At 41.2% G+C, this 27,312-nt stretch overlaps 1 protein-coding gene across 1 annotated transcript in view; it reads left to right on the forward strand.

Annotated features, from left to right (window-relative positions):
• SEC62 (SEC62 homolog, preprotein translocation factor) overlaps nt 1–26,595 on the forward strand; it is a 31,314-nt gene extending 4,719 nt beyond the window's left edge. Inside the window, exons 2-8 of the mRNA XM_045030083.1 lie at nt 3,997–4,105; nt 9,639–9,744; nt 15,318–15,528; nt 15,808–15,900; nt 19,283–19,343; nt 21,137–21,256; nt 22,973–26,595. Coding sequence (XP_044886018.1) covers nt 3,997–4,105; nt 9,639–9,744; nt 15,318–15,528; nt 15,808–15,900; nt 19,283–19,343; nt 21,137–21,256; nt 22,973–23,436 — 1,164 coding nt within the window. The 3' untranslated portion in view covers nt 23,437–26,595. The remainder of the gene's footprint in view (nt 1–3,996; nt 4,106–9,638; nt 9,745–15,317; nt 15,529–15,807; nt 15,901–19,282; nt 19,344–21,136; nt 21,257–22,972) is intronic.
• The last annotated feature ends 717 nt before the right edge of the window (nt 26,596–27,312 follow it).

A 27,312-nucleotide genomic window follows, 5' to 3' on the forward strand; every position in this document is an offset into this window, starting at 1 on the left:
AAGTTTGCAGATGACACACAAATTGGGGGAATGGTAAATATTGAGGACAGGTCACTAATACACAGCAACTTGGATTGCTTGTTAAACTGGGCACAAACAATATACATTTTAGTATGACTAATGTAAATGTATTAATCTAGGAACAAAGAATGCAGGCCATACTCACAAGAGAGGGGAACTCTATCCTGGAAAGCAGTGACTCTGAAAAAGATTTGGAGTCATGGTGGATTATCAGCTGAATATGATTTCCCAGTGTGATGCTGTGGCCAAAAGAACTAATACAATCCTTGGATGCATAAACAGGGGAATCTCAAGTAAGAGTAGAGAGGTTATTTTATCTTTGTATCTGGCACTGGTGCAACTGCTCCTGGAATACTGTGTCCATGGTGTCCACAATTCTAAAAGGATATTGAAAAATTGGAGAAGGTTCAGAGAAGAACCATAAGAATGATTAAAGGATTAGCAAAAGTGCCTCATAGTGATAGACTCTGGGAGCTCAATTTATTTAACTTAACAAAGAGACGGTAATGGGGTGATTTGATTTCAGTCCACAAGTATCTACATTAGGAATACATATTTTTATAGTGGGCTCTTCCATCTAGCAGAGAGAGGTATAACACAATCCAATGGCTGGAAGTTGAAACTAGACAAATTCACACTGGAAATAGGGTGTACATTTTTAACAATGAGAATAATTAACCTCTGGAACAATGTATCAAGATTCATGGTGGATTCTCTGTCATTAGTAATTTTAAAATCAAGAGTGGCTGTTTTTCTAAACAATATGCTCTAGGAATTATTTTTGGGAAATTTTAAAATAAAATAAATAATTGGAGGTATACCAATCTCCTAGAACTGGAAGGGACCTTGAAAGGTCATCGAGTCCAGCAGGACCAATTTTTGCCCCATATCCCTAAGTGGCCCCCTCAAGGATTGAACTCACAACCCTGGGTTTAGCAGGCCAATGCTCAAACCACTGAGCTATCCCTCCCCCTTGTGCTATACAGGAGGTCAGACTAGAGTACTACAGTTGTCGTTCTGGCCTTGGAATCTGTTAATCTAGACAGAACAATGAAGGAGGTTAGGCTCTTGACTTAGGCAAAATAAGAAAAAAAATAAGTTTCTCATATCCCACCAGGATCTATTTCCTTTCCATAGTTATGTAGTCTCTCATTTTCCCCATATGTAGTTCTGGTGTTTTTCTCCCTCTTGAAATCCCACCCTCATGTCTCCCTTTTTGCTCTGTTTCCACTCCGTGGTGTTTCCCTACCACACAGCTCTCTTCTGTGTAGTGTTCTGGCAGCAAGGTGAAATTTATAAGAATTTTGGTCTTTGAAGGATCAATAAAAGGGATTTTGGAGATAAAGATTCTAGTAAATCTTACTTGGGTGGCAGTTTAACTAAGGTAGTAGGAAGAGCACTATATTAAACAAAATATTGAAAGAGAAAATCTGGAGGGAATCAGATTGCTAAAAATGGTGTGATACTTAGTGATATTGAGGTTTCTGAAGACCCAAGACTTTAATTTCTCTGAGAAAGGTGTGTGTGTATGATGTATTTTAAAAAAATAAAAATCTTTTCCTTTACAGACTCCAGGTTAACATCTTTTTAAGAAAAAGTCTAAATACATACGGTCAAAAAAGAAAAACACCACCACAATAACCTTCCCTCCCCCTGAATACCTGTTACCTAAGAAACCTGATCCAAGGTGCTCTTTCATCTCTAGTTAAAAAAAACAAACATGTTTTATAGCCTACAATGAAAGTATTCACTTAAACACAAAGTCGTCTTAGTCCAGTTCATTTGGACAGGTGTTCAGTTGAACATCACAGCTGGCACTTTTTTGGCAGTTTCAGAGACTAAGCTGTTGACTGAATAGGCACTTAAGTTGAACTGCACTGGCCAAATTCTAAAGTGGATAATTATATGGTGCCTACCTGAAATTGTACCTATACTTTCATTTGGATAAATAAATAATACTTATTAAATGCCTCTCATCTTCGTGTCACTGTATTTCACAAATATTAGTAAATATGACCACTATTACATAGATGGAAAAACTGAGGCAACGGTTGTGGTTGGGCAATGGCTCAGTGGAAGTTGGTGGCAGACATGGGAATAGAAATCCAGATTTGACTTTGTCAGTTTCTCTAACCACTATACACAGGCTTTTGGGATTCAACTGAGGTCTTCAAACCGCAATTTGGGGACTTCAATAACTCAGACATAGGCTAGGGGTTTGTTATAGAAGTGGGTGGGTGAGATTCTGTGGCCTGCATTGTGCAGGAGGTCAGACTAGATGATCATAATGGTCCCTTCTGACCTTAAAGTCTATGAGATGAAAGATGTGTTGGTCGTTATTTTTAGAAGAAATTAACATCATAATCCTACAGTTGGTGGTTCTACATTTGGGTTGGAATCTGTGGGTAGGACATTGTACAATAGCTTGCACCACTGTTTCCGTGGTTTACCCGTTCAGTGGATGAATAAAGGACTGGTCTTCAGAAGTGACAATAGAACACTTTTTACTAAAACTAAACCAATTTTCCTATTTGCTACGGCTCTTTTCAGTTAGTTTCATGGTGATTTTTTTTAAAAAGCAGTCAGATGCTGGGTGAAGAGACAGGGAGAGAGAATGGCAAGAGAGAGAAGAGTGTATACGAGATTTCAGATAGTAGAGGAGGAAGAAAAAAAAGAACAAGAAAAACAGGAGAAGTAGCAAAACAGGATATGAAGACAACAATAATTTTTTCCATGATGAAAGCACTTACTGTCAGTCAGACAAGTAGTATGGTCTTCAAAAAATCCAAGTCAGGTGTGGGGAAGGGACCAAATCACCTGGCATAAGGTTAGGAGAAAAAATTAGGCATGACCTTTGCTTTTAAAATGTTGTCTCCTCCTATTTTGTCATTAATTATTAATTTTGAAATGTGATGCTTTTAGTTGTTGCACAACAGAATTAAAGCTATGACTGAATATAATAAATGATTTTTAGTGAGAGAGATTTATATGGGACACGTCAGTGATCAATAGTAGAGAGAGAGGAGTTTGGTGAGGTAATATCTTCAGTTGGACCTTTGGAGGAAGGACCATGCTATTCATTATTTATATATTGCCATAAAAAAACTTGGTGCTTTTTAAAGTAGTTGAGATTTAAGTTCAAATGAAACTGTCTTGGCTAGGGGTGAGCAAACTTTTTGGCCTGAGGACCGCATCGGGTTTCGGAAATTCCCACCCGCCCTGCTTCCCCCTGATCTCCTCTCCGCCCTGGGACTCCTGCCCCATCCAACCCCCTTGTTCCCTGATGGTCCCCCCGGGACCCCTGCTCCCTGTCCCCTGACCGCCCCCGGAATCCCCACCCCTGACTGCCCCCCGCTGCTCCATCCAACCCCTCCTCTCATTTCTGACTGCCCCCCGGGACCCTGACTGCCCCCCCCCGGGACCCCTACCCCATCCAACCACCCCTTCTCCCTGAGCGCCCCCGGAACCCCTGCCCCCCACTGCCCCATCCAACACCCCCGCCTTCCTGACTGCCCCCTAGGACTCCTGCATCCATTCAACCACCCTGTTCCCCGCCCTCTGACCGCCCCGACCACTATCCACACCCCCGCCTTCTGACCACCATCCTGAACTCCCTTGCCCTCTATCCAGCCCCCGCTGCTCCCTGCCCCCTTACCGTGCTGCACCAGTGGCTGGTGGTGCTACAGCCACACCGCCTGGCTGGAGCCAGCCAGGCTGTAGCCACTGCGCAGCACACAGCACTGAGTCAGGCCCGGGCTCTGCAGCTCTACTGCTTGGCCAACCAGAGCATTTGTGCCAGCAGTGTGTCGCGCTGAGGCTGCGGGGGAGGGGAAACAGTGGGGGAGGGGCCGGGAGTGAGCTTCCCGACCCAGGAGCTCGGGGCTGGGCTGGAGGGGCCTGCGGGCCATAGTTTGCCCACCTCTGGTCTTGGCTGTGTGTTTAAACCAGCATTAATTTTATATTTTTATATTATAGGAAGTTGGTGAGCCGTTCAAAGAGGAGAAAGCTGTAGCCAAATACCTACGTTTCAACTGTCCAACAAAATCTACCAACATGATGGGCCACAGAGTTGATTATTTTATTGGTAAGATTACTTGTAACCAAATAATGATACTGCATATTTACAAATATTATACTTTTTAAAAAATTTAGGTTACTAGTATTTTTAATTAGTAAGCTGTATATCATGTATAGCCCAGGGAAATTAACAAGGCACTTACTAGTCAGAAGATTACCTTTACCAACCTGAAGTAGATGCAGAAGACACAGTCAGGAAAGCAGAAGTGAGGTCCAGAGTAAGACACCCTGGTGAAAAGCCCTATCTGTCTTCAACTCCTATCTGCTGGTAAGGGAGGAGGACTGAGATTTCTAACAAGAGTTATCCCAGCACCCTGCTTGGGGGCTCTAATGTTCAAATCAGTCACTGAGTAGTAGGTGTCTGATAAATCTGACACCACATCCCACCTCTAGCTGCTGAAAGGGAGAAGTAGCTTTCTGTCTCTTTCCCCATCCTCTTGAGTATCCTGGTTGCTGTGAAAGGGACAGACTCTGCTACTTTACTTCCCCAGAGCCTTCAAGCTGCTGCAGGGGAAGTGGCAGCAAGTTCCCACTCTCTTAGTCTCCAGTTTTTGGGTCTTTTTTCTCTGTGAATAAAGAGCTTTCTCAAACATCAGTAGCAGCATTAAACTAACATGATTCATGATAGCTTCACAGTATTCCAGTAGGTTCTGAATGGAAGCAGGAAACTAACCAGAATCTTGTTAATTTCATTGTCTTGCTGCCTCATAGAGCTATGAGGAGTAGTAGAGGTACTGTGTGCAGACTTGGCAAGACAGTACTACATTGGCTATTCTATTCTTATCCGGAAACTTACCTTTGTAATGATAAGGGGTATAAATGATCTTTTAATATGAAATTGATGGCTTAGTCTCTCGTGATCGCCAGGGAAACCATCCCATGTGCCATGGCCAGTGATTTTTTTTTCAAACCCTATTTTTAGTTCGCTTTTCATTGTGAAGTAATGTTACAAAAATTCTGAGGTGTTTTGTGTGGCATTAGGATTATTAGACAAGAAGTCCTACTTCTACTTATAACTTCACACAGACTCCTTTCTGTAGCCTTGGACGAGCTTCTGGACCTTCCTGCCCTAGTTTCTCTATCTGTAAAATGGAAATGAAGGTAATAATTATGTACCTCAGATGGGTGTAGTGAGGCTCAATTAAGCTTCATAGTGTTTTTCAGATATAAAGGGCTATGTAAGAGCTATATACACCTCTACCCCGATATAACGCTGTCCTCAGGAGCCAAAAATCTTACTGCGTTATAGGTGAAATCGCGTTATATCGAACTTGCTTTGATCCGCCGGAGTGCGCAGCCCTGCCCCCCCAGAGCGCTGCTTTACCGCGTTATTTCCAAATTCATGTTATATTGGGTCATATTATGTCGGGGTAGTGGTGTACTTGTATTATAGCTTTCTTGGTAGTTTGAATGGTTATATTTTATATTTTTCAATCACTTATTTCCTTGTAACTTTTGGAGATGACACCCTATCCTCCTGATCTTGTATTCACTGGTAAAATTTTATACAAAAATGGCAGTAATATAACAGCAGATTCTACTCTCATAGAATGAAAGCATTTCTTGCTTGAGTGTTCAGTAAGTCATGCTGATGTTTAAAATGTTTATGCTAATTTTTTATTTTTTGAAGGGCATCCATCACTTCCTTTCTCCACCCCTTTCCCATCACCACCCTTAAAAGCCCCAAGTTAAGGTGACCTTCCTGGCTGAGGAGAGCTGGATTTTGTTTCCTTCCTCCAGGGGCTAAGGATACTACTTTCACTTGTACCCATCCCCTGCTGGCTTAGGGTGGTGTGGTAGCAGGATTACTCCACCTGTATTTGGTATAACGGTGCTGTAATACTATAGTAGTTCAAAGTCTCAGTTTTGCCTGGGTAGAAACAAAGTGCTCTGTTGTGTATCCCTCAGTATTATAAGGAAACCTCAACGTGGGCATCCTCCTGCTTCCAACATTAGTAGCACAGGCATAGCCTGCCTCAGTTTCCATTTCAGCCATCTATGCAAATGAGAATTGTCTCTCTCAACATCAAATTCAGGCGCTTTTATTCATATCAAGTGCCACAATCTTCACATCCCTCATGGTAAAAACAGCTTCTCCCCAAACCCCAAAGTAGAACACAGCATGCTTCAGGGTTACAACATAGCACTCTTCAATCCCGTTCAGAGGTCACCATTCTCTGGTTGCCCACCTGAGAGTCGTTAACCCTTCAACCTCAGTTTCTTTATCCCTGTTCCAGAACCCTCACTCTCCAAGGCATTCATCTGAGAGTTCCAAGACGAGTTTCTTTCCCACAAGTCATCTTCTATAGCCGCACATTAGATGCCTGCAGCATTCCACTTCCCAGGCCTCCTTACTTATGAATTTTACCTCTTGTCCTGCGGATCTTCCTCTAGAGTCAACTCCTTGCATCTAGGTCTGGCTTGCACTGATCAGACTGGTTCTTTCCCTCATTCCTAAGGCCTCTGCACAAGCTTCCCTGCAACTCATAAAGGTTCCCCGCGCTAGTCAGTCCTCCCAACAGCTTTCCTCCAAACTAGACACCAGCAGCTCACAGTTACTGTTTCCCTACTGTTCTTTCCCTCTAGCCACTCTTTGCTATTCTTTCGTTTCTCCTCTGGTCTCAGGCTGCTCATGCCTGCTGCCCCTTCCTGACTCTGACATGCTCACACTCTCTCTCTTTGTCTTAGTCTCCTCCTTTTAATATGGCCCTGCTCTGAAGCCCAATTGGAAGGCACAGGTGCAGTGGGTCCCTCTCTGTCTTAAAGAGGCAAGTCTCCCTGTGACTCCCAGAATACAGCCAAGATGATGAGTGTATTCCTAACTGTTTTTTAATTCTTTTACTTCTTACTGTGGGATATTAAACAGGATTGTAAATAGTTTGTAAAAAGGATTACATTAAAAAAGGACAAATGCAAAGTACTCCATTTAGGAAGGAACAATCATTTGCACACACACAAAATGGGAAATCACTGGGGAAAGGGATCTGGTGGTCATAGTGGACCATAAGCTAAATAAGAGTCAACAGTGTAACACTGTTGCAAAAAAAGCGAACGTCATTCTGGGTTGTATTAGCAGGAGTGTTGTAAGTACAACATGAGAAGTAATTCTTCCGCTCTACTCCACACTGATTAGGCCTCAGCCGGAATACTGTGTCCAGTTCTGGGTGTCACATTTCAGGAAAGATGTGGACAAATGGGAGAAAGTCCAGAGAAGAGCAACAAAAATGATTAAAGGTCTAGAAAACATGACCTATGAGGGAAGATTGACAACACTGGGTTTGTTTAGTCTGGAGAAGAGAAGACTGAGAGGGGACATAACAGTTTTCAAGTACATAAAAGGTTGTTACAAGGAGGAAGGAGAAAAATTATTGTTCTTAACCTCTGAGGATAGGACAAGAAGCAATGAGCTTAAATTGCAGCGAGGGAGGTTTAGATTGGACATTAGGAAAAACTTCCTAACTGTCAGGATGGTTAAGCACTGGAATAAATTGCCTAGAAAGGTTGTGGAATCTCCATCATTGGAGATTTTTAAAAGCAGATTAGACAAATACCTATCAGGGATGGTCTAGATAATACTTAGTTCTGCCATGAGTGCAGGGGACTGGACTAGATGGCCTCTCGAGGTCCCTTCCAGTCCTATGATTCTACGATTGACAGAATAGTTCAACAATATATTTTGCCATGAAGCTATTTTAGAGTTCCAACAAACTTGAATTTGGAGTAAGGACTCAATTGTGTTCCATGTGATTGGACTGGATTTTGGAAGTGTTTTCATGACATTTACACTTTACTGGTATGATGCTCTGGCACTGTATGGATTATAGTTCTATGACATTATGCTTTTTTTTTTTTTTTTTAAACCCTCAATAATAAGAGATTGTAAAACAAAATATACGTAATACACCAGACTAAAGAGTGGGAAAAACGGTAACTCTTTTCCTAGCTCTACACACAAACAGCTGCATTTGTGTTTTATATCCATTCAACCTCAAACTGGGAGATCACATGGTATAATCAATAACATTAATAGAATACTTCAGTAATGATCGGCTGAAAACAAAGGCTTTCAGTTCTGAAGGGATAAAATTGGAGTCCAGATTGGCAGCCTGTTTATGCGATAGCTATTGTGCTAAGTGTAAATATTAAAAAAGAAGGGGGAAAAGGATGTATGATCAGCTGTGCCAGAGCTCCAGTCAGTGCAGCTGAAGAGTTGGACAAAGGTAGTTCTGCTGTAAATTACCTTCTCACTAAACGCCTGACTGCAGCAGCCCCCACAGAGCCATTCTGTAGCCCAGGAGTACCAGAGCACAGCAGCACTCCAGCCAGGCCTCGTGTCCCCAAAATGCCCCCTACGATGAGACTGGGAAGCAATGCTATGGGGCTGGCTACAATATTTTTCTGCCATCTGAATATTCCACTATGCCAGAGAAATTTCCTTATACTGGTATCTGGTTAAATTGGCTTGAAGGCTGCATTGTACTACCAGTGCAAAGTAACTTTATTGGGGGCCAGGATCTGACCTGGAGCCTTTAAACTTCTAAAGTAACTAATTGGATCACTCAGAGTTGAGTTATGGGAGTTGAGGTTTTGTTTTGTTTGATGGTTTTAAGCTTTAAAATCTTCATTATGATTTCACACTCTTTCTGAGCCTGTGTGCATATGCTTACACCTTCGTACATGTTTGGACATTTGGTGTCTGCAAGCCAGTTATACAGAAGGTGTGGGACAGCAATTTCAGGGAACAGGCTAATCAGAATTGTCCAGGATAAACAAATAACTCTACGCTTGTTCTTTTTATCTTATCTGCCCCATGATTAGTGTGTTGCTGTTACTTTTAGAGCCTGGACATAACAATCCGTTTCATATTTTGTGCCAGATTTTTGCTTTAGATAGTCACATGGCTCCCTTTCATAGAATTTAACCAAGAATATTTAAAGATTTAACTGTAATGTTAAAAATCAAAAAATCATGCCTTGAAATAAATTTTAAAAATCTGACTTTTTTTTTTTAAACTACTTACATGTTGTACTTCCTGCATTTCAACATGGATAGTAAAAATGGACTAATCAGTTTAACTTCTTTATTTTCATTCACTAGCAGCACAAACTACTGTAGAGGATAATCTCTCTTTTTTTTTTTTTTTTTTTAAGGTTCCATTGGAATTTCTTAAACGGAAAATCCTCACTCCTTAGTTTTGGAATTATAACAAAATTCTTCTTTAGGGTAGGATTTGATCTTGCAATGACCTGTTAAAATTGGTTTGTAATATAATATTGTAAAAAGTATGCATCTGAAACTGGATTCTTTATGCAGGCAAAGTTCCCATTGGCATCAGTGGGAGTTTTGTTGCAACACCGTGGCCTCTCTCTCTAAGAGTGGGGTGTTTTTGTTTCGTTATGCAGGTAGGGTTGTTCCTGTATTTCGCAAAACCGAGAACTAATTACAGATTCTGTTTTTGTAGTATTTGGGTGGATCAAATATTGAAGTGAGCTCTTTCTATATTTTAATCACAGGTTTGTTTTTTCCCTTTTTCCTTTCAGCCTCAAAAGCTGTGGATTGCCTTTTGGATTCTAAATGGGCAAAAGCCAAGAAGGGAGATGAAGCCTTATTTACAACTCGAGAGTCTATAGTTGACTATTGCAACAGGTATGGCCTTTTAGTCAAGATAAATAGTCTTAATAACAAGTACAATTTTCAAAAGCATTAAAGTCCCATTTTCTGAAGGTCCTAAATCACTTGGGCCCTTTTGAAAATGGGACAGATTTTTAAAAAATATTTTTCACTATTTTTCTTAACCTTTTTTGTGTACATTATAATTACTTCAAAAGAGATGCCAAAGCAATGTATGTTTTTGATTAGAATGTTTGAAAAAATATTTGTGGCATTGTATCAATAACATAGAAATAATGTAGTTTAACGACTATACAATTACAATGATTAAAAATTAGAAGAACTTATTGGGTCCAATCCTGTAATAACTGGTGGCTTTGCCACTGGAGCAGCACCCCTGGAGGAAAAAGGAGACAGTAAAATAATAGCAAAGTAAGTATCTTTCTCCCAATTCCACAAACATTTTAATGTTTATCTAGCAGAATAGCTGCTCTTTCAGATGAAGAAAGTATTTCTTTACACAACGCACAGTCAACCTGTGGAACTCTTTGCCAGAGGACGTTGTGAAGGCCAAGACTATAACAGGGTTCAAAAAAGAACTAGATAAATTCATAGAGGATAGGTCTATCAATGGCTATTAGCCAGGATGAGCAGGGATGGTAACCCTAGCCTCTGTTTGCCAGAAGGTGGGAATGCGCAACAGGGGATGGATCACTTAATGATTACCTGTTCTGTTCATTCCCTCTGGGGCACCCGGCATTGGCCACTGTCAGAAGACAGGACACTGGGTTAGACTGACCTTTGAGCTGACCCATTATGGCTGTTCTTATGTAAGAATTCTTGTGGGACTGCTGCTCTGAAGACCTGGGCTCTATAACCCACAAATCTCCAGGAGCAGTCAATCAAGAGCCTATCGGCTGCATCGGAGGGCAGCAAAGATATATTTTAAGTTCCTACTTTATGACTTGTAGGAGCAAAACGAACCTTCCAGTAAAGACTGAAATTGGGAGAAGCTTTAAATGCCTTGTTGTTCAAGTGACTGTCCACATGGATTCCACCTTATGTACACCAGATTGGATTTTTTTGGCCAGCAGTGCTTGTTGGGGGTGGGCCTGTGCTCTAGATGTCATTCAGCCCCCGCATTCATGGGCATAAGGGCAGAGTGGGCCATACAGTTCCTCAGTTCCTACTTATCAGTCACGGCTCTACTGGGCTGCCTGGTGTATGCAACCATATGCCCTCAAACCAATGTCCTCTGCCCTCACGTCTAGGGTAAGATCGCCTTCCCCTAAGACGGAGAAGGCTATAACAGGCAGGGGTAGAGGAACAGTTGATCCCGGCAACAGTTTCATCCTCCTCCCCTGATATGGCAGCCAATCTCTCTACCTTGTCCAACAGATGACTTTAAGGCATTCCAAAACTGAAGAAATGTATGGCCAGACCCTTGACATCCCGCTGAAATTAGTGCAAGAGAAATTGCAAAAGCTGCTAGACATTCTGCACCCTTCCATGTCTGGTAGACTCTATGCTTATTAACAAGGGATTATTAGAACCTGCAGTGGACTTGTGACATGCTCCAGCATCGATACCTGCCACTTACAAAAGCGTGGATAGACAGTATGAAGGTCCTCGTAAGGGCTTCAAGTATTTTTATTTGCTTCTTAATAGGCATCAGGTTTAAAACAAATATAAGGAAGTTCTTCTTCACACAACACACTGTCAACCTGTGGAACTCGTTGGAAGGCTAAAAGTATAACTGGGTTCAAAATAGAATTAGATATGTTCATGGAGGACAGGTCCATCAATGGCTTTAAGCCAAGATGGTCAGGAATGCAAACCCATGCTCTGGGTGTCCCTAAACCTCCAGCTGCCAGGCGCTGGGACTGGATGACAGGAGATGGATCATTCAGAATTGTCCTGTTCTGTTCATTCCCTCTAAAACATCTGGCACTGTCACTGCCAGAGACAGGATATTGGGCTACATTTGTCTGACCCACTATGGCCATTCCTGTAGTGCCAAATTCACTTGTCATAGTGGCTGTTACAGAAAGATCCAAGCAGAAAGGGCCTCCAAAAACATCACCAAGGAAAAAGGATCCTAAGAAACTAGATCAGTTCAGCAGAAAATTTGTCTTCTCTGCCAGTCTCCCAACTATCAGCTTTTGGCAAAATATGACTATCTGAACTGGGACAAATTCTCTCTGTTTATGGAAAGACTGCTGCAGGAGCATAAGGAAGAATTAAAATCCATCATGCTAGAGGCGCAGCTGATGGCTTTAACTTCCCTGTAGGCTGCTTTGGATGTATCTGATACATCCACATGCACCATGATCACATTGGTGGTGGTTCAGAATTGGAGAGGTCCAAAACACTAATCAAAAATGGATGAGGCCCTCCACTGTTAAAGGACTCCTGAGTCGCTGAGTTCTCTGGGTTTGTACAGCTCAGCCCCAAGAAGAAAGCAAACCAGACCTCAAGATTCCCACATAATCGCTCTGCTCCATACTGTTATAACTTTCTGAGGGCATTGGAGCGAGTAAGGGAGAAACAGAGCTTCCAGAATAGACAACCCATCGCTTCTTCCTCTGCTACAATGCACTCAATGTCTTCCTCTCAACAGCAGTTTTCATGCCATAGTTGAGCCCTTTTGGAAACTGCCTTTCTTTTTTCGGGGAAGCCTGGGCTGGGATCACTGGACCAGTAGGTGTTGAGAGATTGTCAGCAAGAGGTATGGCATGCAGTTCAAGTTGCTTACTACCCTTCAGGTACCTTCTCCATTCCTCTTCTGAGACCCTCTCACAAGATACTGTTGAAGCAAGAGTTGTTTTTTCTCCTGCTTCTCTGAACAGTGGAAGGAGGTGCCCTTTAAATTCAGGGGAATGAATTCTTATTCACATTACATTTTCATTCCAAAGAAGAAAGGTGGCTGGTGTCCTGTTCTGGACCTTTGATGTCTCAACAACTTCATCCACCATTTCAGGCTCAGGATGGTGACTCGAGCCTCAATTAGATCCTCAAGACTTTCATGGCTCTAACCTTTCAAGACACCTATTTTTAGATATCCATACATCTGGCTTATAGGAAATATCTCAGATTTCTAGTAGGAACATTTCATTACCAGTACAGTATCTTGTCTTCTGGACTTTCCACAGCACCAGTACTGTTCAAGGACTTGGCAGTTGTAGCAGCTCACTTAAGGAGAGAAGGGATCCAGGTCTATCAATATCCCAATGATGGGTTGATCCAGGAAAGATCACCGCAACAAGTGACCAACTTGATTAAAGTAGCCTTAACTTTCTTTGCCACACTGACTCAAAGCAGAGAGTTCATAGAAGTCTTGTTAAATTTCAGGTCAGCAAGAGCCATCTTCCACAAAAAAATTTTTAAACTATTGTGGCCCTCAACAACTCTCATTTCAACTAATTGGACTGTTTACTAGACCTGAACCAACTTTGGCTTCCTATTATTTCCATAAAGGTTTAGCTAGCAATAATATCTGCACATCATCCTGTTATCCAGGGCCAAACTGTATTTTTTCCATCCTAGAGTAGCTAGATTCCTTAATGGCCCTATTCATTAGTTTTTTTGTGTTTGGTGTTTTTTGTTTTTTGTTTTTGTTTTTGTTTTTGCTCCTTCCAGTTCAGGAGTCACCTGCCTCTTGGGGCCTCAGTATAGTTTTAACAGGATTGATGGGTCTCCTTTTAGAGTCCTTAGGTGGTATAGGGAGCAGGTTGCTATCAGTGAAGACTGCCTTTTTAGTTGCCATTACATCAGCTTGAAGGGTTGGAGATTCAGACTCTTATTGTGGGGACACTTATTCTTTGGCAGAGGCTTCCAGAATGGATGCCTATCTTGGTAGGGCTGTCTTGCCGTTTTTGTTTAAGTAGGACAGCTACAAGCAAATGGATTGTTTGTTTCTCACCTAGTATAGAATCTGTGTGAACAATCACTGAAAGAAAGAGCGCTTACTTACCTTATGGTACAGTAACTGGTTCTTTTGAGATGTGTTGCCCAGGTGAATTCCACACCCTGCCCTCCTTTCTTGCTACTAGAGTCCTACTCTTCTGCGATTCTGTTTTGGCTAAGCACCATGATTGGGGTCGCACCACCCTGATGCCTCAGGTGGGGAGTGGATGGGAAGTGAGGACATCTAGGGCACAGGTGTGGCCTCAATGGACACTGCTGGCCAAAAGAGTCCAATCTTACAGGCATGAGGAACATGTACACCGAGAGTGGAATCCATGTGGAAAACACATCCCAAAGAACTTCAGTTACTGTAAGGTAAGTGACTTTTTTTTCTTTCTTTTGAATAAGGGGTTGAGGTCCTGATTCTACTGCCATTTTACATTAAATATTCCCACTGGCTTTAGTGGGAGTTTGTGTGCATAGGAACTGCAAGGTCAGGCTGAAAGCAATGTAGCTTAGGATCAGATTAGCAGAACTGGACTATTTTTCAAACATATTCTTAGTAAAGTTACTCTGCCTTAAAAAGGAAAAAAGAATGAAACCATGCTTTGCTTTTCTTTTCTTTCTATCTGTTTAATTTTTGTTGTGCCTCCAGCTGTGTGTTTTATTTTAATATCATTCTGCATATAGTTTTTCCAATGAAGTAGTTCAGCTGATTTCTTACCTTGTAAAATATTTAGGTAAATTAGCTCTGACAAAGGTACCTGATCTGTAATAATAATAGTTAAATGAAAGGATGAGAATCAGTTACTGGGTGAAGCAATGGCAACAATTCAAACTAACTAGACCACAAAATAAGGACCAGATTCTCTGGTGTTTTAATCCCTGCCTCCTGCAGCCCCAGTCTGACCTGCCCTTGTCATGGCAAAGGCTATGACCACAGTACTTTATGCTCTGGCTAGCTCAGTTGGCATATACACCTCTACCCCGATATAACGTTACCAAATATAACACGGTAAAGCAGTGCTCGGTGGGAGCAGTGCTCTGGCGGATCAAAGCAAGTTCGACATAACGCGGTAAGATTTTTTGGCTCCCGAGGACAGCGGTATATCGGGGTAGAGATGTACTTGGTTTCTCAGATGTAAAGGTCTCCCCAACACTTTCCCCCTCACTTGGCACCAAGTTTCTGTTTGGGACTGCACAGAATGTGGTTGTCCAAGTGTGTTACCTTGGTTCCAGTAGTACATCTTGGGTCAGCCTACAGCTCTGAACCACACAGCCTGGTAAGTTGTATGTCCACTTCCCATATCTCCTGCTGCTATGAGAAATGCTGACATGTAATTAAAGAGAAGTATTGAAAGGAAGTGTATCAAATGAAAGGGTGTAAGAAAAATAATTTTAACAATGTACCCGATTTTCCACTCTCTTGTTCCTGGTGGTGTCATTTACATCTCTGCAAAATGCAGCCGAATCAGGAAGGTAGAGGTTTTACTCCCACTTTGCACAGGCGTACAAAGAAGGCACACAGGTGTGAGGCAGAGGAGAATCAGGCCCACTATATTTATTAATAATCAGTCCTGCTTGGTGTGACACCGTTTTTGCATCATTCTGTCACAGATATCCAATAACATAATTGTGTTCTAAACATATAACCACACCAGTAACTCCTAAATGATTTAGTAATATAACCTTTTTATTGTAAGACTCCTAAAGAAACAGTTCTTTCACCGAGCATTGAAAGTGATGAAAATGAAGCCTGATAAGGACACAAAAAAAGAAAAAGAGAAAGGAAAGACTGAGAGTGGGAAAGAGGATGAGAAAAAGAGCAAGAAGGAAAGTGGCAAAGATGAAAAGACTAAGAAGGAGAAAGAGAAGGAAAAGAGAAAGGATGGTGAGAAAGAAGAGTGCAAGAAGGTAAGTGCAACCCAAAAAAGAAGACAGTCAAATCTATTAGCAGATACTACAAACTACTGTGGAAAACCTAGTTTTTAAAGGGTAAGGTTGTTCGATCCAAAATGGGGAGTGCTTCTGCAGTAGTATTCTTGTTACTCAGCACTCATAAGCAACTTTGTAATAACAATATATGGATGCAGCCAAAATTTCAAAATGGGACCTATGAATCTAGGGCCTTTTACAGTCTCTAAATTCATTTTTAATTATTTCTTCTGTTTCATGATTGATATATGTTCTTAGGATGAGAACCCAGGAACACCCAAGAAAAAGGAAACCAAGAGAAAATTTAAACTTGAGCCACATGAAGATCAAGTTTTTCTGGATGGAAATGAGGTGAGGTTTGTGTGTAACTTTTATTTCTATACTTCCTGTATTTATCGGTGACCAGTACATTGACAATAAAATACTGAAACTGATTAATTTCTCCAGACTTTTTCCTTCTGCCCTTTTGATAGTTACCAGCATGGGTAGAAACTTGCTGGCCTCTCTTGCTAGTAGGTCATGCCATATTGAAGTATTTTTAAATACTTCAAATTCAGCTTCAAATTCAGTTACAGGGAAGAGAGTCCAAAGTGGTTGCCATCTAGAAGCCTCATGGTCTGAACATGGGCCTGGGAGTCAGGCACGCCTGAATTCTAAACTAGACTCTGCCACCAACTTTCTGTGTGGCCTTAAGTTATTTAACCTCTCCGTGCCTCACTTGCCTCTTCTTTAAATCAGATGATTTACTTCTCTAATTATACCATACTGTCTGGATTCCTGCCCTTGCACTTACATCTTGAGACAAGAGGGAATTTCTGTACTTCTCAGTGATTTTACCCATTTAAACAGAGGGAAATGTGTCTCATACATAGACCAACTGCTGTGTCTCATTGGTCCCTGGAATGTTTCCTTAAATTCCTTTCTGACGGTGGTCAGCAAAGGAGTGTCCCGTTAGGACTGTGACTGTTATGACTGGTTCCAGTTCTCTGCCTATCCTGCAGACTATACATCGAGAGAAACTTTCTTCACAAAATTGGTGAGTACCTACAGTAGTGGGTTTGTATGTCTGGTATGCAGTTGACATAACGGTCACCTTCTTTTCAGCTGTGAAGGTCACCAGTTACTGCTGTCAGGTACTTTGAGTCTTCACTACTAGATGAAGATGGTATCTGGCTTTAATGACATTCATTAATCATACTAGTTCAAAGTATTCCTCACTTTGACAAGAAGCTTTTTCCTTAGGGTGAGTGAATTCGTGGTTCAAGTGGATTGTGTAGTTCCCATGAACACCTTTAGTACAATGTGATGCAACAGTGGGGATTAAGATGACACTGTACTGGGTATAAATTATTGCTCCTAATTGCCATTTGTTTGAGCCTATCAGATAGAACTTATCTCCCTTACCTTAGTTTATTCCTACAGTTGTCTTCTTTTGAGCCTCCTGGCTTGCTGTCTGTTTTCCCTTGATCTCTTTCTCCTGGGTGCCTCTTGGCACCTAGAGCAGTATATATTTTTTCCCTTTGGGAACATGAGTGAGTTTGTTTTTTACTGGAAGTTATTGCTTCATGGCCAGTACCTCCAAAGCTCCATAAACACTTTGATTTAGTGTTATTTCTGAGGCTTTCATTTCCGTGAGTCTGTTACCTAATGTGAACTCCTAGAGAAAACATCTTTCATAAATTATCCTTGGCTAAAGCTTCTTTTAAGAAGTAATGCTTCTAGGAATCCATTCCGGAAAGTGATTTTGTTGCTTAAAAGAAGGGAAAATTATTTACCTGTAATTCTCTGAAGATATCCTTTGATGTGTTCCTACTTCCTTACAGTTGGGAGATGAACCCTTGATGACTTGCCTTTTGTCCATTTAGCTAATTTTTTGCTCACAAATGATTCTTAGAGGTTAGAGAGCTCCATGCTTTCTACTCATTAAAGCATTACAAATGAATGCTCAAGTGGGACATTGAGGCACCACTGGTTGGTCAGTAAATGAGACAACTACCAGCACTGGAAAATGCCAGTCTTTGAGAGCTAGGGAAGTTAATGCCAGTCTCATGCTAAACTTCAAGTCCTAAGTAGACATATACAGCTAAAATGGTATTTTCAAATAAGCCAGATGAAAGTAACTTTCCTTTCTTTACCTCTGATGGAGCTATGAGGATTAATGTTTGTAAGATGCTGAAAGTTTAAAGGGCTATGTATTATTAATGGAAAATAATATACTCCTGGGAGAATTCTGTGCCACTGCACATGTGCAGAATTTATGTCCCCCGCAGATTTCTTTTCTTCCTCGCAGAAAAAATGACTTTCTGACGGGGAAGCCACAAGAGCGGTCATGCGAGACTCCCCAGCAGTATGTTTTGGGTGCCTAGGGCAGCTGGCACACAGGTAAAGCACTGTGGGGCAGAGGGTGGGACTGGGGAAGACCCCAGCTGGTGGCTCTTACCCTGCACTGGGCTCAGCTGCTAGTCTCAGCTGGGCTGGAGAGGACTTCCTCTTCCCCTGCATGGCATCTGGGGCTGTGTTAGACCCACCCCCAGATTTCTCCTCTGGCTGTAGGAAGCTCTGCAAATTCAGCTGAAGAGGGAGAGATCCCTGTACAGGGAGCTGCTCCCCCATGCATCCAACCCCCATGTATCCAGACCCCCTCATACCCAGACCCTCCTGCCAAGCCTCACTCCCCCCACACCCAGAATCTCAACAAGCCCCACTCCCCCTGCACCTGGCCTACCCCAACGAGTCACCTGGGTCCCCACCCTGCTGAGCCCAACCACCTTCACCTGGACCCCCCCTGCAGACTCCCATTACTGTTGCAACAAGAACCACCCCCAACAAGCGCCTGTGCACCCAGATCCCCCACGGAGCCGCCCGCACCCACAGTGCCCCACACAGAACCCACACCAAGCCCCTCCACACTTGGATCCTGCTTTGCTGCGCCTGCCCGCCCACTGGTGCACATGGCACTGAGGGGCATGGTTCTGGGGTGTTTCTGGGGCAGGCCCAGTCCTTGTGCAGTATCAGGGTTGGGTGCAGCCTCACTGCTGAGTCTGTGTTGTGGGTGGGAGCTGCACAGTGATCTCCCACGTCTGGAGCCTCCACATTTATTTGACAAATAAAATTTGCAGAATTTTAAAATACTGTGTGCAGAATTTTTAATTTTTTGGCACAGAATGCCCTCAGGAGTAAATAATACTAGTAAGTCATTAAAATATTTTAAATAAAGGCACCAACACACACCAGGGTGTGAACAATATATTCTAATAAGAACATTTATCAAATGCTGGAAGCTCCCAGCCTTCATCCTTGTGCCTGACAAGATTTGGCACCAGTGTAATATTAAATATTTATATTATACATCCTTCTCCAATAAAAGTACTGTGTTAGGCCTTCTGCTCACTGAGTCAGATTAAGATCAGTGCATTGCTGAGGCAATTTGTGTAGGCTTAAAGGGGTGGTACTGACAAGTTTATATATCTGCTTCTGCAGCTACTTCACTGAGCAGAATTGACATAGACCTTGGCTTCATGTCTCATCCAAAAATACGGAACCTCCAGCTGTACCGTGGTTCAGTGCTGACTTGGAGGACAGAGTGGCACCTGGTGGTGAATGTAACATAGTAGTAGAGTAATATGGTAATAAAGAAACATGCAGATGAGGAAACGAATCTGAAAGCTCTTACCAAAGATCTTTATTTGGGAATATAATTTGTTAATTTTAACCTGATTTATTCTTACTGCAGGTGTATGTGTGGATCTATGACCCAGTTCATTTTAAAACATTTGCCATGGGACTTGTTCTTGGTAAGTAAGAATAGATGTTAATGTTCCTCAAGACATCTGTCTCTTTCCCATGGACAAACCTTTTAGTGTTTACACTTTTTGCTCTAATTTGATACCTGCTTCAGCCTTGGTACCAATGAGAGAAAAGGTGCATGCAGTAAAAACCTCAAAATAGTGAGGCTCCTTTTTATTCTCTCAGATTCGGACACAGAATTAACATTTTTATCAATTTGCACCTCACTTACAGTTACACCTACTAACTGATCTGTAGATTTCAATTACTTAACACTAATAGATTGTGTCCTTAATAGGTACTGAACACTCATAATTGATACCCTTTCCCTTCCACCTCCCAATATTATTTATGTAGATCATTGGCCTAAGCAATTTTTTTTATTTTTTTTACAATCTGGATCAATTTTAATGTTTACACAGTGGTCTATTCTTCATTAGCTGCTGCTGTGTATGCTGTGTAATGGGGAAATGGAAAAAGTTAGGGCCTAAAAGGCACCCAACTTCCCTGAGTTTAGAAATCATGGTAGCACCTTTCTAGAGAATCATGTTGACACTTTATGCCTAACCACCATGGTGATGGGCATCTTGGAAATACCTAAGGTAGATGGATAAATATTTTTGATCAGTATATAGAGGTCCTAGCCATGTTACATGCTACAGCTGGTGGGGATGTTGTGTACAGGATGTTTTGTATATTAGATTCTGTCTACACTTACCAGGGAATACTTACTACTACTATGGTGCTTTTTATCTTGAGAATTATACAAATCATCTTTTTAAACCCTCCCTGAGGTAGGTGAATATTGTTTGTTCCAATTATAAGATGAGGAAAACTAAGCAGAGAGGTTAAGTGACTTGCCAAGGCAAGGCCACATGGGTAAGTCAGTGTCAGAGCTGGCATTAGAATGTAGGAGTTGCTGGCTCCCAGTTCCATCTTCATATCATCTCTCTATCAGCACAATTCTCTATGGAGATATAATTTATATGACCATGATATATTTAGGACTTTGAAAGGTAATGTGCTTAGCTTCTAAAGTGGTGTTGGGAGCCAGTTATGTATTTACACAATCTTGTAGACTTCAGCAAATAGCAGGAGGGCAGAAACTGTACAACTGTAAGGAAGACAAGGGGGGTGAGGGTGGCAACTGAAAAACAAGCAAAAAATGAAAGGGTGGGGATATTCACTTGCTCTCCAAACTTAAGCATGTTCTATTGGGTTTTTATGGCCTAAGCTGGTCATTTATATGTGTGTATTTGTGGGCCAAGAGAAATCCTACTGTTTCTGAATGGCAATCAAATAATGGGAATACCTGGCAGTGGTGTAGCCAGGTGGAGGGAACAGGGAGAGCGATAAAAAAGGTGCCACCCGCTGCGGCGCTTTTACTTACTCGGTGGCGTGCCAGGTCTTCAGCGGCGGGCCCTTCACTTGCTCTGGGTGTCTTTGGTGGCACTGAAGGATTGCCACTGAAATGCTGCTGAAGACCCGTGGAGTGAGTGAAGGTCCCGCCGCTGAAGACCCAGAGCGCCGCTGGGTAAGTAAAATAAAAGAGCTGCAGTGGGTGGCACCTTTTTTTTTTTTTAAATTTGCTCCCCTGGGTGAGTACAAAGGCTCCAAGAAATTGACAAGGCACCACTTGTGCTCAGTGTGGGAGTGGCCACTGCCCCGCTCCTCCCTAGCTATGCTACTAATGCCTGGTCAAAGTCTGTACAAACATTACTACAGGCAACAACACCAGACCACGATAGCCCTTTAATTGGTATCTTATCCATGTTTCTCAAACTCTTATCTTCATTTTTAGTGATTGCGGTTATAGCTGCAACTCTCTTCCCGCTTTGGCCTGCAGAGATGCGAGTAGGTGTTTATTACCTCAGCGTAGGCGCAGGCTGTTTTGTAGCCAGTATTCTCCTCCTTGCTGTTGGTAAGTGTCATTTGTTATCAGTAGAAGTTAGATGAACAGGACAAGCAGGGTAAAATTTTCAGATGTGTCTAAGTGACTTGTCTAACCTGTAAAAGTGGAATAAGTACTTGGGCTCCTAAATCTGTCTGTCAACTTAACGTTTGAAAATTTTACCCCTATTCTTTAAAATAGCCATAGACCAGTGGTCCCCCAATCAGTGAGGCATGCACCCCTTTGGGGAGTGTGGAGGAATGTCTGGGGGGGCCCAGGCCAGCTCCCACAGGGAAGAAAGTGCCACTCAGCCCCACTCTGCCCTCAGCTCTGCTTCCAGCCCTGGCTTGACCTCCCCACCACAGCCCTGCTCCTGGCCAGGGGACCGTGGACACATTCCATTACTGGTAAGGGGGGGCGATACGAGAGGAAAAGTTTGGGGACCACCACCATAGATGAATCTTATGTGAGTAATTGCTTAATGGCCACTATATGTCACTATTGTGGCATTGGAAAAAAGTGTTCCTCAGGGTTCATTTCAGTCTGCAGGCTTACACCAGGGTGCACTCTTGATCTTGCATAGTGGAGATCATAGTCCTTAGGATAGCACAAGCGCTCTGTCTTATCAGAGCTCTCTGGTCCACTGTTCGTGTTAGACCTCTCTTGCTGCTTCACTCTTGTTTTAGGCACTAGATTGTAGCAGTGGCTCTAATGTGAGACATGTTAGTAAGGTTGGGAGATGAAATAAAGGTGGTCATGTTGGTGGGGTCTTTAAACTGGAGGAGAAACAGTGGCCAAGGTGAAGAGAAAAAGTTTGAGACAACAGGGAGAGGAAAAAAGACCATCATCTACGAATTAGAGGCAGTGCTTCTTAGTCACAGAATGTGTGCTTCCTCCTGAAAAGCCAGTTCAGGCTTTTGGCAGAGGTGAAATCAGACCTAGAAACAGTGTGTTACTTATAAACTTATGGGCATTGCTTGTAGATAGAATACAAAGGAAAGTAAAACAGCTTGAGTCACATTCGGGTATGTATTGCATCTTGATATCAGAGGCCTGCATTTTGGCCACCTGCCTTCTAGGCAGAATTAGGTGCAATACCCTAAAGGAATAGCTCAGGACCAACCCATAGGCACTTGCAAAAGAAATAAAACTGAGAACATGACTCACCTGTTAAGGATTTGGGTCCAGATCCTCACATCTGAAATCAGTGGAAGTTAAGAGCTTAATTACCTTAGAGGAGCTGGATGCAGGTAATCAAGCTTGCTTTTTGACTTGAATGGTATGTAGCTGAGCAAAACAGTGCTTAAAAATGCAGATGGGAAATCACTGACCCTCTTTTTCATGGAGACTTACAAACTGTAGTAGAGAAAACTTGGTCTTTGGCTAAGATCAAATGATCGTATCCCATTGCAGGGGAATAGACTTTTCTGTCTATTAGCTGTTTACAGTTTCTAACTTTTATCATCAAACTTTGTATCAGACTTTTATTTTTGGGAGGGTGTTGAAAGATGGCACCTTTTAATTCTCCCCCTTGCCGCCGCCTTGATCACCACCATTAAGTATCAGAACATGCTGTTAGACCCATCCTTCCAGCTCAGGGATTTGGTTTCATTTGTATTTTGTGTGTTTTGTCTGTCCTCAACTTGATTTTGAGTACAGCAGGGGAGAGGCATCTACTGAACACAGTTATGTTACAAGTTATATGTAAATATTTATATAAAATATTTGGGCTTTCTCTCCTCACAGCCCGCTGCATTCTCTTCCTTATTATTTGGTTGATAACTGGAGGAAGGCATCACTTCTGGTTTTTGCCAAATCTGACAGCAGACGTGGGTTTCATTGACTCCTTCAGGCCCCTGTACACACACGAATACAAGGGACCAAAAGCAGACTCAAAGAAAGAGGAGAAATCAGAGTCCAAAAAGCAGCCGAAGTCTGACAGTGAGGAGAAATCAGATAGTGAGAAAAAGGAAGATGAGGATGGAAAAGTCGAAGCAACAGGCAACTCAGGAGCAGATGGCTCTGGAGGAGAGCGGCATTCAGACACAGACAGTGATAGGCGTGAGGATGACCGATCCCAGCATAGTAGTGGAAATGGAAATGATTTTGAAATGATCACAAAAGAGGAACTTGAACAGCAAACAGATGAAGGAGATTGTGAGGAGGAGGAGGAGGAAGAAGAAACTAGGCCTTTACATGAAAAATCCTAACTCACTGTAGTTTTGAGACTGTATATGTGCAAAACAATTGGATTTTCTTCATTGGCTGATCACCAAAATGTAGTTACAGTAACATTCTTTCCATTTGTTTGAAATACACGTTATCCAAACAGTTTTATATCTAGTTTCTTCATTTTAAAAAAACTATTAGCTTGATTACTTGATACAATCTGAAGTCATTAATACACATTTACAAAAGTTGTGTCAATTTGACAAGTTTTCTGTCAGATCCTATAATTTGTCTAGATAGTCCTCAAACATACCGAAGAACATAGTTTCCCTATTGTCATTTTCTGGTACTTGCATAACTTTTCAGTAAGTATAGCCTACTCAAAATAGCTTTGTAAAATGGTAAAAGTTGAATGACCAAATCTCACATTATTCCTAGTATATTCATTTGATAGCTAGTTAAGTAAAGCACTTCTTAGCTCATGGCTCTCTTGACATTCTTCTTGATTTTTATAAAATTGTAAGAAAAAAACTTTAAGACAACTAGTTTTAGCAGAAGGTAATTTTAAAGTATTTTGCTAGACATACAAGCTGGTAGTGCTTATTTGGCTGCAGTGTTTTCAGTTGTGTACAAATTGTGTACCACCAACTTAAGAAATCCAAACTGTTTTGTACATCTGGTTCAGAGAAAGATGTCATCTCGAGGAGGCAAAGGGAACAGCATAGTTTGGAAACTATGGCTGTCTTCTTTTCACCCTCACTTCCCCCACTATCATAATTCAAGAAGAAATTATTCTGTATGTAATTTTAAAATAAAGCAACCCTTTTTATTTTAACTGTTACTTATTATTTAGAAGTTTTATCCAAATTTCAATTTGTATAATTGAAGCCATTTCAGGGTGTGTTTATTAGAGAAATGCAAGATGGAGGACCTCAGAGAATCTGTTTGATTGGTAGATTTGTCCCAGGAGCTTTAGTTTCCTGCCAACATTTCATGTATTTGAGTGAGTAAATTGATCCTTATTAAACAAAAGCAGATAACACAGCTGTCTGTATGCCGTAATGTTAATCTTAACATTTTCTATATTCAGAAACTGGAGTACTATATTAACTGATGAGTAGGCATATCTTGAGAGTATTCACTTGTTCAGAAGTACAGATAACAAAAAAGCTAATTCAAAAGATGACCAAGATCAAATTGTTTTCAAAACTGCTGAAGCACTTTGAATGTTCAGTTTGTCTCTCACATCTCTGATTTGCTAGACTGTTGGAGGACATTTTGTGTTTAGTTATATAAGCATTTAAAAAGTTAAGACAATTCCTCTGAATCATTCAATTTCAGACAAATTGAAATAGTGAATACAGATATTATTCCTCCCTGACACCACTGTGAGGAAAGAATGCTAGTTGTTGCGTGAATTTTCACTAGTTGACATCTTTTTTTTCTTGAATTGCTCTTTTCCATTACCAGTGTTTTGAATGAAGATGTTAATTTTTCTGATTGTGCAAATATATACATTTTACATGTGCATTGATAAGGTCTAATTTGCATACTACTTCTGAATATTTATTGTATGGGGAACAGAAATTGGCTCTGTTATGCATTTTTCTATTGATACAGAAGAAATTTTTATTAACCTGTTCCCTGGCAAACTTTGACATTTGTGTGTTACTGGTGTTTACAGTGACTTTAACAGATCTGTCACTACCATCCCCTTCCTTAGATGTGCATGTGCAATGGGATAGTACACTGGCTCAAAACTCTTCTCTCCACTCAGTTTAGCAGCTCTTTTGAACAACACCCTGCCTTCAGGCAGAAGCTGATATCTACCATGCTTGCAGTTCCAATCTCCGTTGCTAGCATTGGGAACTGAACTGCAGTCCTTGGTGTACAACAGTCTTTAGCTATTTGGTTCTGTGTTGTATCTCAGTACCCCCCTAAACACCCCCTATTATCATATATAAAATGGTACACATGCGTCTTCCTTTCAGATGAGCAAGAACAGCACAGAACCCTTGCTTTTACTATAAAATGCAGGGTGGTAAAACCATTTTGTAGTCTACACTGAAGCTAAATTTGTGTCTTTATTCAAGTAAAACTCCCATTGAGTTCAGTGAATTAAAATCAAGACAGACTGACATTTGGCCTCTATCTAGTTTTTAAAAGCCAGTTGGAGAACAGCACCTGAAGTTTTTTTTTTAAACAAGTGTGTAATACTTAAGTTGAAGATGGTTTTACTAATATTTTTGAAAATAAGGTCCAGCATTTTTCCAAGTAATTGGGCGATCCCTGTTTTGAAGCCTTTAGGGCAATGAATGTATCTCTATGTCCTCAGCTAAAATGAAATGACATCTTAATAATCCTGTTGAAAATTAAGTTTAATCATTCTAAGTTGGAATAATATTAAATACCTTTTTTAGTAAAGCTGTCACCTGCTGTCTGTGCAGTGACCTATTTGAAATAGCCTGCCATCACAAGCTCATTTCCTAGTTAGACAGGTGTCTAGATCTCAAAACCCCTACCAACCCTGGCAGGAGAGTTCATAGTTCCATTTCCGTGCCAAGTTAAGCTATCTTCTAATCTACTGGCTCCCAAACTTTATTGGTTCATATATCACCTTTTAAAAAAAACTGAGCTGGATGGAACATCCAGCTCATGTACACATTGAACCCCTAATTACCCTTAACCCTAATTTGCAGTGCTCAGCTCTGAGACACATTGACGGGGTAAGACGAGAAAGAGTGCACTATTGTTGGGAGCTGTTCTGTGGACAGAAAGCATTTCATTGCCCAATTCTATTAGACATGTCCACAAATACTAAATTCACTGTACTTATTTTAAAAATTTTAGGGTTAGATAGGAGATGAGTGGCTACAATTTGATATGCCAGCAACAACTAAAGAGAAAAAGAATCAGTGGACATGTGACATTTTGCATACACACTTCCAAAACAGACACAGGGTCCAAACAGAGATATGGAAATAACAAAGGTACTGACCAGCATTCAGTTCTCTTAAGATATGTGGCTACTTTTAAAATCAAAGTATTTCAGAGTAAGTTGCCTCTACTCCCCTTACTGGTTTTTACTTAAACTTCGTAACTTATATGCCGGTCTAGTAGGATGACTTTAATGGGAACAATTTTATTTATATTTAGTGGAACATTTAAACAGTTACTCTATTAAAATTTCCTTATTGCAACAAAATGTTAGTGGTCTCATTGATTTTTCTCCCTATAGCTGTATAACAAGTGTAATAAAGTTACTCTTTTCTGATAAAATGTGATTAGTTTAACCAATTTTGAAAATAAATTATTAAACGTAAGCAGAAAACTGTGCAGGTCAACATCTAGAGGTGATGTTATACTGAAACCTGCTCTGGGTACAGGGTAGACTAGAATTTTCAACCTAATTTCTCTATCAACTAGTGCACATTAATTTTTTTCAGATCTTTATCTGGTAATGTATAAAAGACTCAAATATTCAATCAACTCATTCTCAAATCAGTACTGTATGCATTAGAGAGTATGGCAGTGGAGAGGAGGCTTACTAGTAGCTGTGGAAACTGAGCAAATATGATTACTAGAAATTTAGTAGAATTTTAATACATATTAGACAAATGGGACCATGACCATCCTGTGATGTGTGTCTCAGATTTTCTCAAATATTTTAAATATTAGTCTCTGTTGCCCCAGTTGAGGCCTGATCCAACTTCTAGTGAAGCCCATGGGAACTGGATTAGATCCATAGAGTGTAATGTAGCTTCAAGGAGAGACAAAAGGGAAGGGGAATGACTCAAATGACTGGTAAATTACACTTTAGTTATGAGCCTTTTTTTATGTCTGATTAGGGAAAGAGCCTAATGGCAGAGATGCTGTAGGAATACAACATTCTGACTCCCTGAACCTACAAGTTCATA

The sequence above is a fragment of the Mauremys mutica genome, chromosome 9, assembly GCF_020497125.1.
Source record: "Mauremys mutica isolate MM-2020 ecotype Southern chromosome 9, ASM2049712v1, whole genome shotgun sequence".
In the NCBI taxonomy this organism is placed as follows: Eukaryota; Metazoa; Chordata; order Testudines; family Geoemydidae; genus Mauremys; species Mauremys mutica.